This window comes from Salmo salar, chromosome 11 (assembly GCF_965601325.2).
Source record: "Salmo salar chromosome 11, fSalSal1, whole genome shotgun sequence".
In the NCBI taxonomy this organism is placed as follows: domain Eukaryota; kingdom Metazoa; phylum Chordata; class Actinopteri; order Salmoniformes; family Salmonidae; genus Salmo; species Salmo salar.
This window is the reverse complement of record NC_138301.1, coordinates 6,077,646-6,092,820: the sequence shown is the minus strand read 5'-3', so window position 1 is coordinate 6,092,820 and position 15,175 is coordinate 6,077,646. Positions and strand designations below refer to the sequence as shown.

The window sequence follows — 15,175 nt, the reverse complement described above, 5'->3', positions numbered from 1 at the left end:
TGTAGACCTCCACAAGTCTGGTTCATCCTTGGGCGCAATTTCCAAACGCCTGAAGGTACCACGTTCATCTGTACAAACAATAGTACGCAAGTATAAACACCAAGGAACCACGCAACCGTCATATCGCTCAGGAAGGAGATGCGTTGTGTCTCCTAGAAATGGAGGTACTTTGGTGCGAAAAGTGCAAATCAATCCCAGAACAACAGCAAAGGACTTTGTGAAGATGCTGGAGGAAACGGGTACAAAAGTATCTATATCCACAGTAAAACAAGTCCTATATTGAGATAATCTGAAAGGCCGCTCAGCAAGGAAGCCACTGCTCCAAAACCTCCATAAAAAAGCCATACTATGGTTTGCAACTGCACATGGGGACAAAGATCATACTTTTTGGAGAAATAGAACTGTAGAATAGAACTGAAGAATAGAATAGAACTGGCCATGATGACCATTGTTATGTTTGGAGGAAAAAGGGGGAGGCTTGCAAGCCTTAGAACACCTTCCCAAGCTTGAAGCACAGGGGTGGCAGCATCATGTTGTGGGGGATGCTTTGCTGCAGGAGGGACTGGTGCACTTCACAAAATAGATGGCATCATGAGGAATTGAAAATTATGTGGATATATTGAAGCAACATCTCCAGACATCAGTCAGGAAGTTAAAGCTTGGTCGCAAATGGGTCTTCCAAATGAACAATGACCCCAAGCACACTTCCAAAGTTGTGGCAAAATGGCTTAAGGACAACAACGTCAAGGTATTGGAGTGGCCATCACAAAGCCCTGACTTCAACCCTATAGAAAATTTGTGGGCAGTACTGAAAAAGCGTGTGCGAGCAAGGAGGCCTACAAACCTGACTCAGTTACACCAGCTCTGTCAGGAGGTATGGGCCAAAATTCACCCAATTCATTGTGGGAAGCTTGTGGATGGCTACCTGAAATGTTTGACCCAAGTTATACAATTTAAAGGCACTGCTACCAAATGCTATGTAACGCGTGTCGTGTGTGGAGGACCAAGACGCAACAGGGAAGTGTATACTCATCTTCTTTTTTTAATATAGGAGAAGGAGAAACAAATGGAACACGTATACAATTAACGGAAACGACACTAACAGTTCTGTCAGGTGATAAGCACAAAACAGAATACAACTACCCACAAACCCCAAAGGAAAACAGGCTGCCTAAGTATGACTTCCAATCAGCAACAACGATGTACAGCTGTCCCTGATTGAGAGCCATACCAGGCCAAAACGAAGAAATACAAAGCATAGAAAAAAAGCCATAGAATGCCCACCCAAATCACACCCTGACCAAACCTAAATAGAGACATAAAAAGGCTCTCTCAGGTCAGGGCGTGACATGCTAATTGAGTGTGTGTAAATCATTCTCTCTACTATTATTCTGACATTTTACATTTTAAAATAAAGTGGTGATCCTAGCTGACCTAAGAGAGGGAATTTTTACTGGATTAAATGTCAGCTATTGTGAAAAACTGAGTTTAAATGTATTTGGCTAAGGTGTATGTAAACTTCCGACTTCAACTGTATATTCACATGCGCGCCCGCACACATAGCCTAGTTTCAGCGCAATTTCATCTGCAGGCAGCAAGAGTGTGCAGCTGTCATCTGGTTTTGGCATAGAGCAGCTCACAGAAGAATTGCGTTGGTATCCAGTAGGGTAGGAAAGACTTTCAACTTATGATATCTGCCAGTAAATGCTAACTAAAGCAACAATGGGTATGCAAACCAGGTATTGAAAAAGTTTAGTCCGAAGTGTTGGTTAGTAGGCTATTTGTGATGCGCAATTGCCATCATGCACTGTTTGCATCAGGGGCGTAGACATGAGATTGGCCTGGGTGGACACAGTCCCACCCACTGGGGAGCCAGGCCCTGACAGGCCCACCCAATCAGATTGATGTGGTTTAAACATTGTTGTGGACTTAGACCATTAAATGTGTATTTTTTCTATTTAAAAAAAAGTAAACATCTGACCCACTGGGAATGTGATGAAATAAATAAAAGCTGAAATAAATCAATCTCTCTACTATTATTCTGACATTTCACATTCTTAAAATAAAGCGGTGATCCTAACTGATCTAAGACAGGACATTTTTACTAGGATTAAATGTCAGCAATTGTGAAAAACTGAGTTTAAATGTATTTGGCTGAGGTGTATGTAAACTTCCGACTTCAACTGTGAGTCTTTTGTCTTACCCATTCACCCTCAGACTGGCACACATACACAATACATGTCTCATTTGTCCAATGCTTAAAAATCCTTATTTAACCTGTCTCCTCCCTTCATCTACACTGATTGAAGTGGATTTAACAAGTGACATCAATAAGGGATCCTAGATTTCACCTGGTCAGTCTATGTCATGGAAAGAGCAGGTGTTCTTAATGTTTTTTATACTAGTGTATTGGCTGTGTCCATGGGGCCTTGTTCTCGCTATCATGCATTTGTGTTTGTGTATGCCCATACTTTGCTTCAGCTGTGATAATGGCTGGTCTTTTCCTCTGTAGTGCTGCCCACCTGCTCTCCACTGGACTTCCACTGTGACAATGGGAAGTGTATCCGCCGCTCCTGGGTGTGTGACGGGGACAACGACTGTGAGGATGACTCCGACGAGCAGGACTGTCGTAAGTCTCACACACACACATACACACAGAAACACACACGCACAATTTCTGTGAATAGCAAAGTAATATCTCACCTAAAAAACACAAGAAATCAACAGATTTATCAAGTGCCATGTTCCTAGAGAGCCACAGTCTGGTGTGCAGGGTTTTATTCTATCCCATCTGATTCTATTAATAACAGTTTCAAAAGGTTCAACCAACGTGTTTAATCATGTACAACATAGCAGAGGTCAAAGCACATGACTTCTGCAGTGTGTGTGCGTGCGTGCGTGCGTGCGTGCACTGGGCGAAAAGGGTCAATATCAGGGGATATCTTTATCTATATATTTCCAGATATCAGACGTTTTATTAGATATAAGGAGTAGACATGCTCCAGATACACGTCCTTAATTTCATAAATGGAGCTAGGATATTATTCATAATGGGACAGTTTCTACATGCATCCAATCCGGACCTCAGAAATCTCCCTGCTACCATGTGAGTGCAGGGAGATATCTGGGGTGAGACATTTTTAAGACACGCACCTGATGCACGTTGTGGTAAACCGTGGAGTATTGGGTTGAGCGTGCAGAGATTAACACAGAGACAGGGAGGTTTTAGTCCGCAAACACTTTACTATGCCATAAAATAAACATAGCAAAGAAAATCACATACAGTTGAAGTCAGAAGTTTACATACACCTTAGCCAAATACATTTAACCTCAGTTTTTGGGATATGTGGCTACCTAGTGTCCCACCTGCGGGACACACTCGCCAACAGCCAGTGAAATAGCAGGGCGCCAATTTCAAAACAACAAAAATCTCATCATTCAAATTTCTCAAACATACAACTACTATATCCCATTTTAAAGATACACTTCTCGTTAAAGAAAAGCACATTTGTATCCATTAAAATAACATCAAATTGATCAGAAATACAGTGCAGACATTGTTAATGTTGTAAATAATTATTGTACCTGGAAACGGGCGTACAGAAGCCCATTATCAGCAACCATCACCCTGTGTTCCAATGGCACTTTGTGTTTGCTAATACAAGTTTATCATTTTAAAAGCTAATTGATCATTAGAAAACTATTTTGCAATTATGTTAGCACAGCTGAAAACTGTTGTTCTAATGAAAGAAGCAATAAAACTGGCCTTCTTTAGACAAGTTGAGCATCTGGAGCATCAGCAGTTGTGGGTTTGAGTACAGCCTCAAAATGGCCAGAAACAAAGTATTTTCTTCAGAAACTCGTCAGTCTATTCTTGTTCTGAGAAATTAAGGCTATTCCATGTGAGAAATTGCCAAGAAACTAAAGATCTCATACAACGCTGTGTACTACTCCCTTCACAGAACAGCGCAAACTGTCTCTAACCAGAATAGAAAGAGGAGTGGGAGGCCCCGGTGCACAACTGAGCAAGAGGACAAGTACATTAGTTTGAGAAACAGATACCTCACAAGTCCTCAGCTGGCAGCTTCATTAAATAGTACCCGTAAAACACCAGTCTCAATGTCAACAGTGAAGAGGCGACTCCGGGATGCTGGCCTTCTGGGCAGAGAGTCTGTGTTCTTTTGCTCATCTTAATCTTTTCTTTTTATTGGCCAGTCTGAGATATGGCTTTTTCTTTGTAACTCTGCCTAGAAGGCCAGCATCCCGTAGTCGCCTCTGTACACCTATGTACAGTTGAAGTCAGAAGTTTACATACACTTAGGTTGGAGTCATTAAAACGTGTTTTTCAACCACTCCACAAATGTCTTGTTAACCTCTCTGGGCTAGGCGGGACTAATTCGTCCCACCTACGTAACAGCCAGTTGAAGCCTGTGGCGTGATTTTCAAAACGTTAAAAATCTTATTACTTCAATTTCTCAAACATATGACTATTTTACAGCTATTTAAAGACAAGACTCTCGTTAATCTAACCACACTGTCCGATTTCAAAAAGGCTTTACAACGAAAGCAAAACATTAGATTATGTCAGCAGAGTACCAAGCCAGAAATAATCAGACACCCATTTTTCAAGCTAGCATATAATGTCACAAAAACCGAGAAGACAGCTAAATGCAGCACTAACCTTTGATGATCTTCATCAGATGACAACCCTAGGACATTATGTTATACAATACATGCATGTTTTGTTCAATCAAGTTCATATTTATATCAAAAACCAACTTTTTACATTAGCATGTGACGTTCAGAACTAGCATACCCCCCGCAAACTTCCGGGGAATTCGCTAACATTTTACTAAATTACTCACGATAAACGTTCACAAAAAGCATAACAATTATTTTAAGAATTATAGATACAGACCTCCTCTATGCACTCGATATGTCCGATTTTAAAATAGCTTTTTGGTGAAAGCACATTTTGCAATATTCTAAGTACATAGCCCAGGCATCACGGGCTAGCTATTTAGACACCCGGCAAGTTTAGCACTCACCATAATCATATTTACTATTATAAAAGTTTGATTACCTTTTGTTGTCTTCGTCAGAATGCACTCCCAGGACTGCTACTTCAATAACAAATGTTGGTTTGGTCCAAAATAATCCATCGTTATATCTGAATAGCGGCGTTTTGTTCGTGCGTTCCAGACACTATCCGAAATGGTAAAGAAGGGTCGTGCGCATGGCGCAATTCGTGACAAAAAAATTCTAAATATTCCATTACCGTACTTCGAAGCATGTCAACCGCTGTTTAAAATCAATTTTTATGCCATTTTTCTCGTAGAAAAGCGATAATATTCCGACCGGGAATCTCCTTTTCGGCAAACAGAGGGAAAAAAATCACAAAGACGGGGGCGGCCAGGTCACGCGCCTAAGCCCAGAGTCCCTTGATCGGCCACTTGAGAAAGGCGATAATGTGTTTCAGCCTGGGGCTGGGATGACGACATTCAGGTTTTTCCCGGGCTCTGAGCGCCTATGGACGACGTAGGAAGTGTCACGTTAGAGCAGAGATCCTTAGTAAAAGATAGAGATGGCAAAGAAGTTCCAGAAATGGTCAGACAGGCCACTTCCTGTAAAGGAATCTCTCAGGTTTTGACCTGCCATTTGAGTTCTGTTATACTCACAGACACCATTCAAACAGTTTTAGAAACTTTAGGGTGTTTTCTATCCATATGTAATAAGTATATGCATATTCTAGTTACTGGGTAGGAGTGGTAACCAGATTAAATCGGGTACGTTTTTTATCCGGCGGTGTAAATACTGCCCCCTAGCCCTAACAGGTTAACAACCTATAGTTTTGGCAAGTCGGTTAGGACATCTACTTTGTGCATGACACAAGTCATTTTTCCAACAATTGTTTACAGACAGATTATTTAACTTATAATTTACTGTATCACAATTCCAGTGGGTCAGAAGTTTACATACACTAAGTTGACTGTGCCTTTAAACAGCTTGGAAAATTCCAGAAAATGATGTCATGGCTTTATAAGCTTTTCATAGGCTAATTGACATCATATGAGTCGGCAGGTAGTCTAGTGGTTAGAGCTTTGGACTGGTAACCGAAAGGTTGCAAGATCAAATCCCCAAGCTGACAAGGTAAAAATCTGTCATTCTGCCCCTGAACAAGGCAGTTAACCCACTGACCCTAGGCCGTCATTGAAAATAAGTTTTTGTTCTTAACTGACTTGCCTAGTTAAATAAAGGTAAAATATATTTTTTTTAAGAATTGGAGGTGTACCTGTGAATGTATTTCAAGGCCTAGCTTCAAACTCAGTGTCTCTTTGCTTGACATCGTGGGAAAATCAAAAGAAATCAGACAAGACCTCAGACCTTTACAAGTCTGGTTCATCCTTGGGAGCAATTTCCAAACACCTGAATGTACCATGTTCATCTGTACAAAAAATAGCATGCAAGTATGAACACCATGGGACCACACAGCTGTCATACCGCTCAGAAAGGAGACGCGTTCTGTCTCCTAGAGAGGAACGTACTTTGGTGCGAAAAGTGCAAATCAATCCCAGAACAACAGCAAAGGACCTTGCGATGATGCTGGAGGAAACAGGTACAAAAGTATCTATATCCACAGTAAAACGAGTCCTATATGGACGTAACCTGAAAGGCCGCTAAGCAAGGAAGAAGCCACTGCTCCAAAACCGCCATAAAAAAGCCAGACTACGGTTTGCAACCGCAGATGGGGATAAATATTGTACTTTTTGGAGAAATGTCCTCTGGTCTGATGAAACAAATATAGAACTGTTTGGCAATATTGACCATCGTTATGCTTGGAGGAAAAGGGGGAGGCTTGCAAGCCAAAGAACACCATCCCAACCGTGGCAGCATCATGTTGTGTGCATGCTTTGCTGCAGGAGGGACTGGTGCACTTCACAAAATAGATGGCATCATGAGAAAGGAAAATGATGTGGATATATTGAAGCAACATCTCAAGACATCAGTCAAGAAGTTAAATCTTGGTTGAAAATGGGTCTTCCAAATGAACAATGACCCCAAGCATACTTCCAAAGTTGTGGCAAAAGGGCTTCGGGACAGCAAAGTCAAGGTACTGGAGTGGCCATCACAAAGCCCTGACCTCAATCCTATAGAAAATTTGTGGCAGAACTAAAAAAGTGTGTACGAGCAAGGAGGCCTACAAACCTGACTCAGTTACACCAGCTCTGTCAGGAGGAATGGGTCAAAATTCACCCAACTTATTGTGGGAAGCTTGTGGAATTTAATGGCAATGCTACCAAATACTAATTGAGTGTATGTAAACTTCTGACCCACTGGGAATGTGATGAAAGAAATAAAAGCTGAAGTAAATCATTTTCTCTACTATTATTTTGACATTTCACATACTTTAAATCAAGTGGTGATCCTAACTAACCTATAACATGGACTTTTTACTAGGGTTAAATGTCAGGAATTGTGAAACATGAGTTTAAATGTAGTTGGCTAAGGTGTATGTAAACTTCTGACTTCAACTGTAGATATTCAATAAAAAATCTGCAGTTTCAGCTACAATAGTAATTTACAACATTAACAATGTCAACACTGCATTTCAGATCTATTTGATATAATTTTAATGGACAAAAAAATGTGCTGTTCTTTCAAAAACAAGGACATTTCTAACTGACCCCAAACTTGTTAATGGTAATGTATATAACATTCTGTTGGTTGCATGAATTTTGTATAATAATTTTAATTGAAAAAAGTTTTGAATCCGGCATCATTTTGCATGCCATGGAATCGGTACATCGAAAATCTCTTCAGTTGGGCTAAGTTACTAAGATAAATAAAATATCTACAATTAGCTACTCACTTTAGCGTTAACTATTTCTCCAGTTGTCAGTTTAACCACACATCGTTTACACACTAATTTGTGACACCCAGATTCTAAAATGACAGTTGGAACTACAGCAGAAAATGTGATTCTTGTTGCTAGGCTACAAGTTAGTGCTTTTAGCTTGCGGTTTGTGCTCGCCTTTATCCAGAGGGAATACAACAAGTGTAGCTAGTGTCTGAAGGAATGATTTGAATACAATATTTGTGAAATTATTGAGCATGTCCTCAAAACTCAAATAAGCATCAGAAAGTGTGCTTATTTTGCATTTGAAAAAGCATATCATGATCCTGATATACTTTACTGACTTTATTGTCCACATTTGGAAATGAAGGCCTGATTCATGCAGTCTCCTCTGAACAGTTGATGTTGAGATGTGTCTGTTACTTGAACTCTGTGAAGCATTTATTTGGGCTGAAATCTGAGGTGCAGTTAACTCTAATGAGCTTATCCTCTGCAGCGGAGGTAACTCTGGGTCTTCCTTTCCTATGGCGGTCCTCATGAGAGCCAGTTTCATCATAGCGCTTGATGGTTTTTGCGACTGCACTTGAAGAAAGTTCTTGAAATTGTCCTTATTGACTGACATTCATGTCTTAAAATAATGATGGACTGTTGTTTCTCTTTGCTTATTTGAGTTGTTTTTGCCATAATATGGACTTGGTCTTTTACCAAATAGGGCTATCTTCTGTATACCATCCCTACCTTGTCACAACACAACTGATTGACTCAAATGCATTAAGGAAAGAAATTCCACAACACCTGTTAATTGGATGCATTCCAGGTAACTACCTCATGAAGTTGGTTGAGAAAATGGCAAGAGTGTGCAAAGCTGTCTTCAAGGCAATGGGTGGCTACTTTAAAAAATCTGAAATATCAAATACATTTTGATTTGTTTAAAACCTGTTGGGGATAGGGGGCAGTATTTGCACGGCCGGATAAAAAACGTACACGATTTAATCTGGTTACTACTCCTGCCCAGTAACTAGAATATGCATATAATTAGTAGATTTGGATAGAAAACAATCACCTTCAACACTTTGCCTATGAAACACACCGTGAGTTAGGATTCATTTTTCACTTCCCAAGGCTTCCACTAGATGTCAACAGTCTTTACAAAGTGGTTTGAGTGTTCTCCTGTAAAAACTGACCGAACGAGAGGCCTGGAAAGTTGGTCATAGGCGGATGGCCATGTCTGCTATGACGCGCATGCGTGTGGGGACCCTGTCATTCCGAAACGTTTTATAAGACAATGCAATCATCCGCCTTGAATATTATTGAAGTTCTGATTGAAAAAGGCCCTAAAGACTTATGCTATACAACATTTGACATGTTTGAACGAACGTAAATATTTTTTTTTTGCTCTTTCGTGGCGACAAGTCCCGCGGGCTTTGGTACATTTTGAGTAGCCTACAGAACGCGCTAACAAGAAGGAGCTATTGGGACATAAATTATTTACTTTTTCGAACAAAACTACATTTGTTGTGGACCTGGGATTCCTGGAAGTGCCTTCTGATGAAGATAATCAAAGGTAAGTGAATATTTACAATAGTATATTTGATTTTAGATGGTTCCAAGATGGCGCTAACATGTATCGCCTAGCCTATTTTTCTTAGCATAGCACCTCGTTTATTGCAAAGTGTGATTTCCCAGTAAAGTTATTTTGAAATCTGGCAATGTGTAACAGTTGTCTTCAGAAATGGACCAAGGCGCAGCGGGTATGTGGATACTCATAGTTTTTTAACCTCTATGGGCTAGGCAAGCGTCCCACCTACTCAACAGCCAGTGTAATCCCGTGGCGCGTTATTCAAATACCTAAAAAATGCAAAAACTTCAATTTTTCAAACATATGACTATTTTACACCATTTTAAAGACAAGACTCTCGTTAATCTAACCACACTGTCCAATTTCAAAAAGGCTTTACAACGAAAGCAAAACATTAGATTATGTCAGCAGAGTACCCAGCCAGAAATAATCAGACACCCATTTTTCAAGCTAGCATATAATGTCACATAAACCCAAACCACAGCTAAATATAGCACTAACCTTTGATGATCTTCATCAGATGGCAACCCTAGGACATTATGTTATACAATACATGCATGTTTTGTTCAATCAAGTTCATATTTATATCAAAAACCAGCTTTTTACATTAGCATGTGACTAGCATGTGACTAGCATTCCCACCGAACACTGCCGGTGAATTTACTAAATTACTCACGATAAACGTTCACAAAAAGCATAACAATTGTTTTAAGAATTATAGATACAGAACTCCTCTATGCACTCGATATGTCCAATTTTGAAATAGCTTTTCGGTGAAAGCACATTTTGCAATATTCTCAGTAGATAGCCCGGCATCACAGGGCTAGCTATTTAGACACCCACCAAGTTTAGCACTCACCAAAGTCAGATTTACTATAAGAAAAATGTTATTACCTTTGCTGTCTTCGTCAGAATGCACTCCCAGGACTTCTACTTCAATAACAAATGTTGGTTTGGTCCCAAATAATCCATTGTTATATCCAAATAGCGGTGTTTTGTTCGTGCGTTCAAGACACTATCCGAAAGGGTAAATAAGGGTGACGAGCATGGCGCAATTCGTGACAAAAAAATTCTAAATATTCCATTACCGTACTTCGAAGCATGTCAACCGCTGTTTAAAATCAATTTTTATGCCATTTTTCTCATAAAAAAGCGATAGTATTCCGACTGGGAATCTGCGTTTAGGTAAACAGACGAAAGAAAATAAAGCATGGGGTCGACTCGGGCACGCGCCTAAGCCCATAGTACTCTGATCGGCCACTTGCCAAACGCGATAATGTGTTTCAGCCAGAGGCTGCCTCGATATCATTCAGCTTTTTCCCGGGCTCTGAGAGCCTATTGGAGCCGTAGGAAGTGTCACGTTATAGCAAAGATCCTCAGTCTTCAATAAAAAGAGCCAAGATGAAACACAACTTGTCAGACAGGCCACTTCCTGCATGGAATCTTCTCAGGTTTTTGCCTGCCATATGAGTTCTGTTATACTCACAGACACCATTCAAACAGTTTTAGAAACTGTAGGGTGTTTTCTATCCAAAGCCAATAATTATATGCATATTCTAGTTACTGGGCAGGAGTAGTAACCAGATTAAATCGGGTACGTTTTTTTATCCGGCCGTGTAAATACTGCCCCCTGGCCCTAACAGGTTAACTATCATACTCTAATTCCACTGATTTCAAAACTCGGTCCTCTAGTGGAGAGCAGCACTTATGCAGTTTTACTACGCAATATATATTTTTAAAAAGCAGCGTTAGACAGGATTACCTACACATACTGACCAGCTCAAATATACAGAAGCGTTCTACATGGCAGACCAATCATCTCTTGGCATGTCTATCCCACTCATTATCTCAGTCAGTCATGGCTAGCGGGAAGGTTCGCCACTTTTTCAGTGGCTAAACCAACTAGGCTCATAATTTAACAATTGTATTCGTATTTACAGATGGCATACACGTTTGATATTAAGGCACATGAAAGTTCACAAATTCCAGAAGGCATTTCTGCCCATAAGCTCATTTTGATTTAAAAAAATAAGTTTACTTTCAAATGGCTCTCCTGTGAAGCCAGTGACATGTCGTTAGTAAATATTGAAAAAAGTAAGGGGCCTAGACAGCTGCCCTGGGGAATTCCTGATTCTATCTAGATTATGTTGGAGAGGCTTCCATTAAAGAACACCCTCTGTGTTCTGTTAGACAGATAACTCTTTATCCACAATATAGCAGGGGATGTAAAGCCAAAACACATACATTTTTCCAGCAGCAGACTATGGTCGATGATGTCAAAAGCCACACTGAAGTGTAACAAAACAGCACCCACAATCTTTAATCAATTTCTCTCAGCCAATCATCAGTCATTTGTGTAAGTGCTGTGCTTGTTGAATGTCCTTCCCTAATAGCGTGCTGAAAGTCTGTCAATTTGTTTACTGTAAAAAAGCATTGTATCTGGTCAAACACGATTTTTTCCAAAACTTTACTAAGGGTTGGTCGGCTATTTGAGCCAGTAAAGGGGGCTTTGCAATTCTTAGGTAGCGGAACGACTTTTGCTTCCCTACAGACCTGAGGGCACAGACTTTTTATTAGGCTTAAATTGAAGATATGGCAAATAGGAGTGGCAATATCGTCTGCTATTTTCCTCAGTAATTTTCCATCCAAGCTTTCAGACACTGGTGGTTTGTCATTGTTGATAGACAACAATCATTTTTTCACCTCTTCCACACTCATTTTACGGAATTCAAAATTACAATTCTTTCCATTCATAATTTGGTTAGATATACTTGGATATGTAGTGTCAGTGTTTGTTGCTGGCATGTCATGCCTAAGTTTGCTAATCTTGCCAATTAACCTCTTGGGGCTAGGTGGGACGCTAGCGTGCCACCTGTGGTGCACTCCATCAACAGCAGGTGCATTTCAAGAGCGGCAAATTTGAATCCAAATAAATGTCAAAATTCAAATTTTTCAAAAATACAACTATGTTACACCATTTGAAAGATAAACATCTCCTTAATCTAACCACGTTTTACGATTTCAAAAAGGTTTTACGGCGAAAGCATAAATTTAGAGTATGTTAGGACAGTACATTTACAAGAGTTGTGTGTAATGTTTTGTCAAGTCAAAGACAGGGTCACCAAAACCATAAAACCAGCTAAAATGATACACTAACCTTTTACAATCTCCATCAGATGACACTCCTAGGACATTATGTTAGACAATGCATGCATTTTTAGTTCTATCAAGTTCATATTTATATACAAAAACAGCGTTTTACTATGGCATTGATGTTGAGGAAATCGTTTCCCTCCAATAACCGGCAGTCAAGTCAGCGTCACAAATTAAATAATTAAAATTAGAAAACATTGGTAAAATATTATATTGTCATTTAAAGAATTATAGATTTACATCTTTTGAACGCAATCAACTTGCCAGATTTAAAAATAACCTTACTGGGAAATCACACTTTGCAATAATCTGAGCACTGTGCCCAGAAAAATACGCGTTGCGATACAGACTAGACGTCATGTTGGGGAGATCTAAAATCGAAAATACTATGTAAATAATCCATTACCTTTGATTCTCTTCATCAGATGTCACTTCCAGGTATCACAGGTCCATAACGAATGTAGTTTTGTTCAAAAAAGCTCATCATTTATGTCCAAAAATCTCCGTCTCGTTAGCACATGATGTAAGCCAGCCGGACTTCTCGTCATGAACGAGGGGAAAAAATATATTTCCGTTCGTTCAAACATGTCAAACGTTGTATAGCATAAATCATTAGGGCCTTTTTTAACCAGAACATGAATAATATTCAAGGTGGACGAATGCATAGCCTTTTATAACGTATTGGAACGAGGGTACCCAACATGAAGTAGCGCGCCAGGTGTCTAATGGGACATCACCGTTCCATGGCTCTTGTTCGGTCAGATCTCCCTCCAGAAGACTCAAAACACTTTGTAAAGGCTGGTGACATCTAGTGGAAGCAATAGGAAGTGCCAAAATATTCCTAAACCCCTGTGTTTTTCAATGGGATAGGTTTAAAGTCAATACAACACATCAGGTATCCACTTCCTGTCAGAAAATGTCTCAGGGTTTTGCCTGCCAAATGAGTTCTGTTATACTCACAGACACCATTCAAACAGTTTTGGAAACTTTAGAGTGTTTTCTATCCATATATAATAAGTATATGCATATTCTAGTTACTGGGTAGGATTAGTAACCAGATTAAATCGGGTACATTTTTTTTATCCAGACGTGCAAATGCTGCCCCCTAGACCCAACAGGTTAAACATTTATTGAAGTAGTTGGCAATATCCGTCGGTTTTGTGATGAATGAACCATCTGATTCAGTAAATGATGGAGCGGAGTTTGTCTTTTTTCCCAAAATTTCAATGAAGGTGCTCCAAAGTGTTTTACTATTATTCTTTGTCATTTATCTTTGTTTCATGGTGTAGTTTCTTCTTCTTTTTATTCAGTTTAGTCACAGGATTTCTCAATTTGCAGTACGTTTGCCAATCGGTTGTGCAGCCAGACTTATTTGCCATTCCTTTTGCCTCATCCTTCTCAACCATAAAATGTTTCAATTCCTCATCAAACCAAGAGGATTTAACAGTTTTTACAATCATTTTCCTAATGGGTGCATGCTTATTAGTAACTGGGATAAGCAATTTCATAAATGTGTCAACTGCAACGTCTGTTCGCTCCTCATTACTCACCACGGACCAACAAATATTATTTACATAAACAACATAGGAATCACTACAAAACGTCATGTATGATGCTATATTAGGCCCAGCCTTTTGAACTTTGGTTTTCATAGATATGGCTACTATATTGTGATCACTACATCTGATGGATCTGGAGCATTACTAAAGATGTGATCAATACATTTTGATGATTTCATTCCTGTGCTGTTTGTAACTAGCCTGGTAGGTTGACTGATAAACTGAACCAGGCACTGGTTACAGTTTGAAGCTTTTTTATTGAGTGGGCAGCTTGATGAAAGCCAGTCAATATTTCAATCACCCAGAAAATATACCTCTCTGTTGATATCACATACATTATCAAGCATTTCACACATGTTATCAAGAATGTCATGTTATATTATCTTTTTGTTGAATGTACACAACAGTAACAAACAATTGGGGGAACTCGCAGGACATGTAGTAGGGTCGCAGTGACACAGAAATCAGTTCAATGTCGGGGGTACAGAGTCTCTCTCTTACTAGGATCGATTTACACCGCTGGTCCCTGACAAGCAGGCAGACGCCGTCATCTTTTCCTGTGATGGTCAGATTACAGTCCTCTCTGACCAGTGTGAAGCCAGCCAGCTCCATGTCCGGGACTTTGTTATCCAGGCAAGTCTCAGTAAAAGCCAGAATATGGACCTCAGTTAAGAGCCTGTGCTGAGAAAGTATACTATGTAGGCCAGGGTTCGCACAAGCGCAAGCTTAAAGTACTTGAATTTGGCACTCTGAAATGCAAGTACTGGAATACCTTGAAAATCTGACTTTTTCTCAAGTTGGTACTTAAAAAGTACTTGAATTAAAATGAGAAGAGAACAGATAATGATCAAACATGTATATGAAAAATATTAGGAAAATGTATTTAGTCTTGCAAATTAATTTTCAGGCAGACTACTGAGTTTTATTTCCTCACGTGTTTCGCGCTGTAGTTGTCAGGCGAGCTCGCTCATTCCAGACACACTGCCAATCAGCCAGGCAGGTATAGAACTAACTGATTAGGCACCGGCA

The 15,175-nt window shown here is 39.8% G+C and overlaps 1 protein-coding gene across 1 annotated transcript in view; it reads left to right on the top strand.

The window, feature by feature from the left end:
• The window catches only part of LOC106561901 (low-density lipoprotein receptor-related protein 4-like), a 278,722-nt gene that overhangs the window by 165,329 nt on the left and 98,218 nt on the right, over positions 1-15,175 (top strand). The window contains 1 exon segment of the mRNA XM_014126232.3: positions 2,513-2,629. Coding sequence (XP_013981707.2) covers positions 2,513-2,629 — 117 coding nt within the window.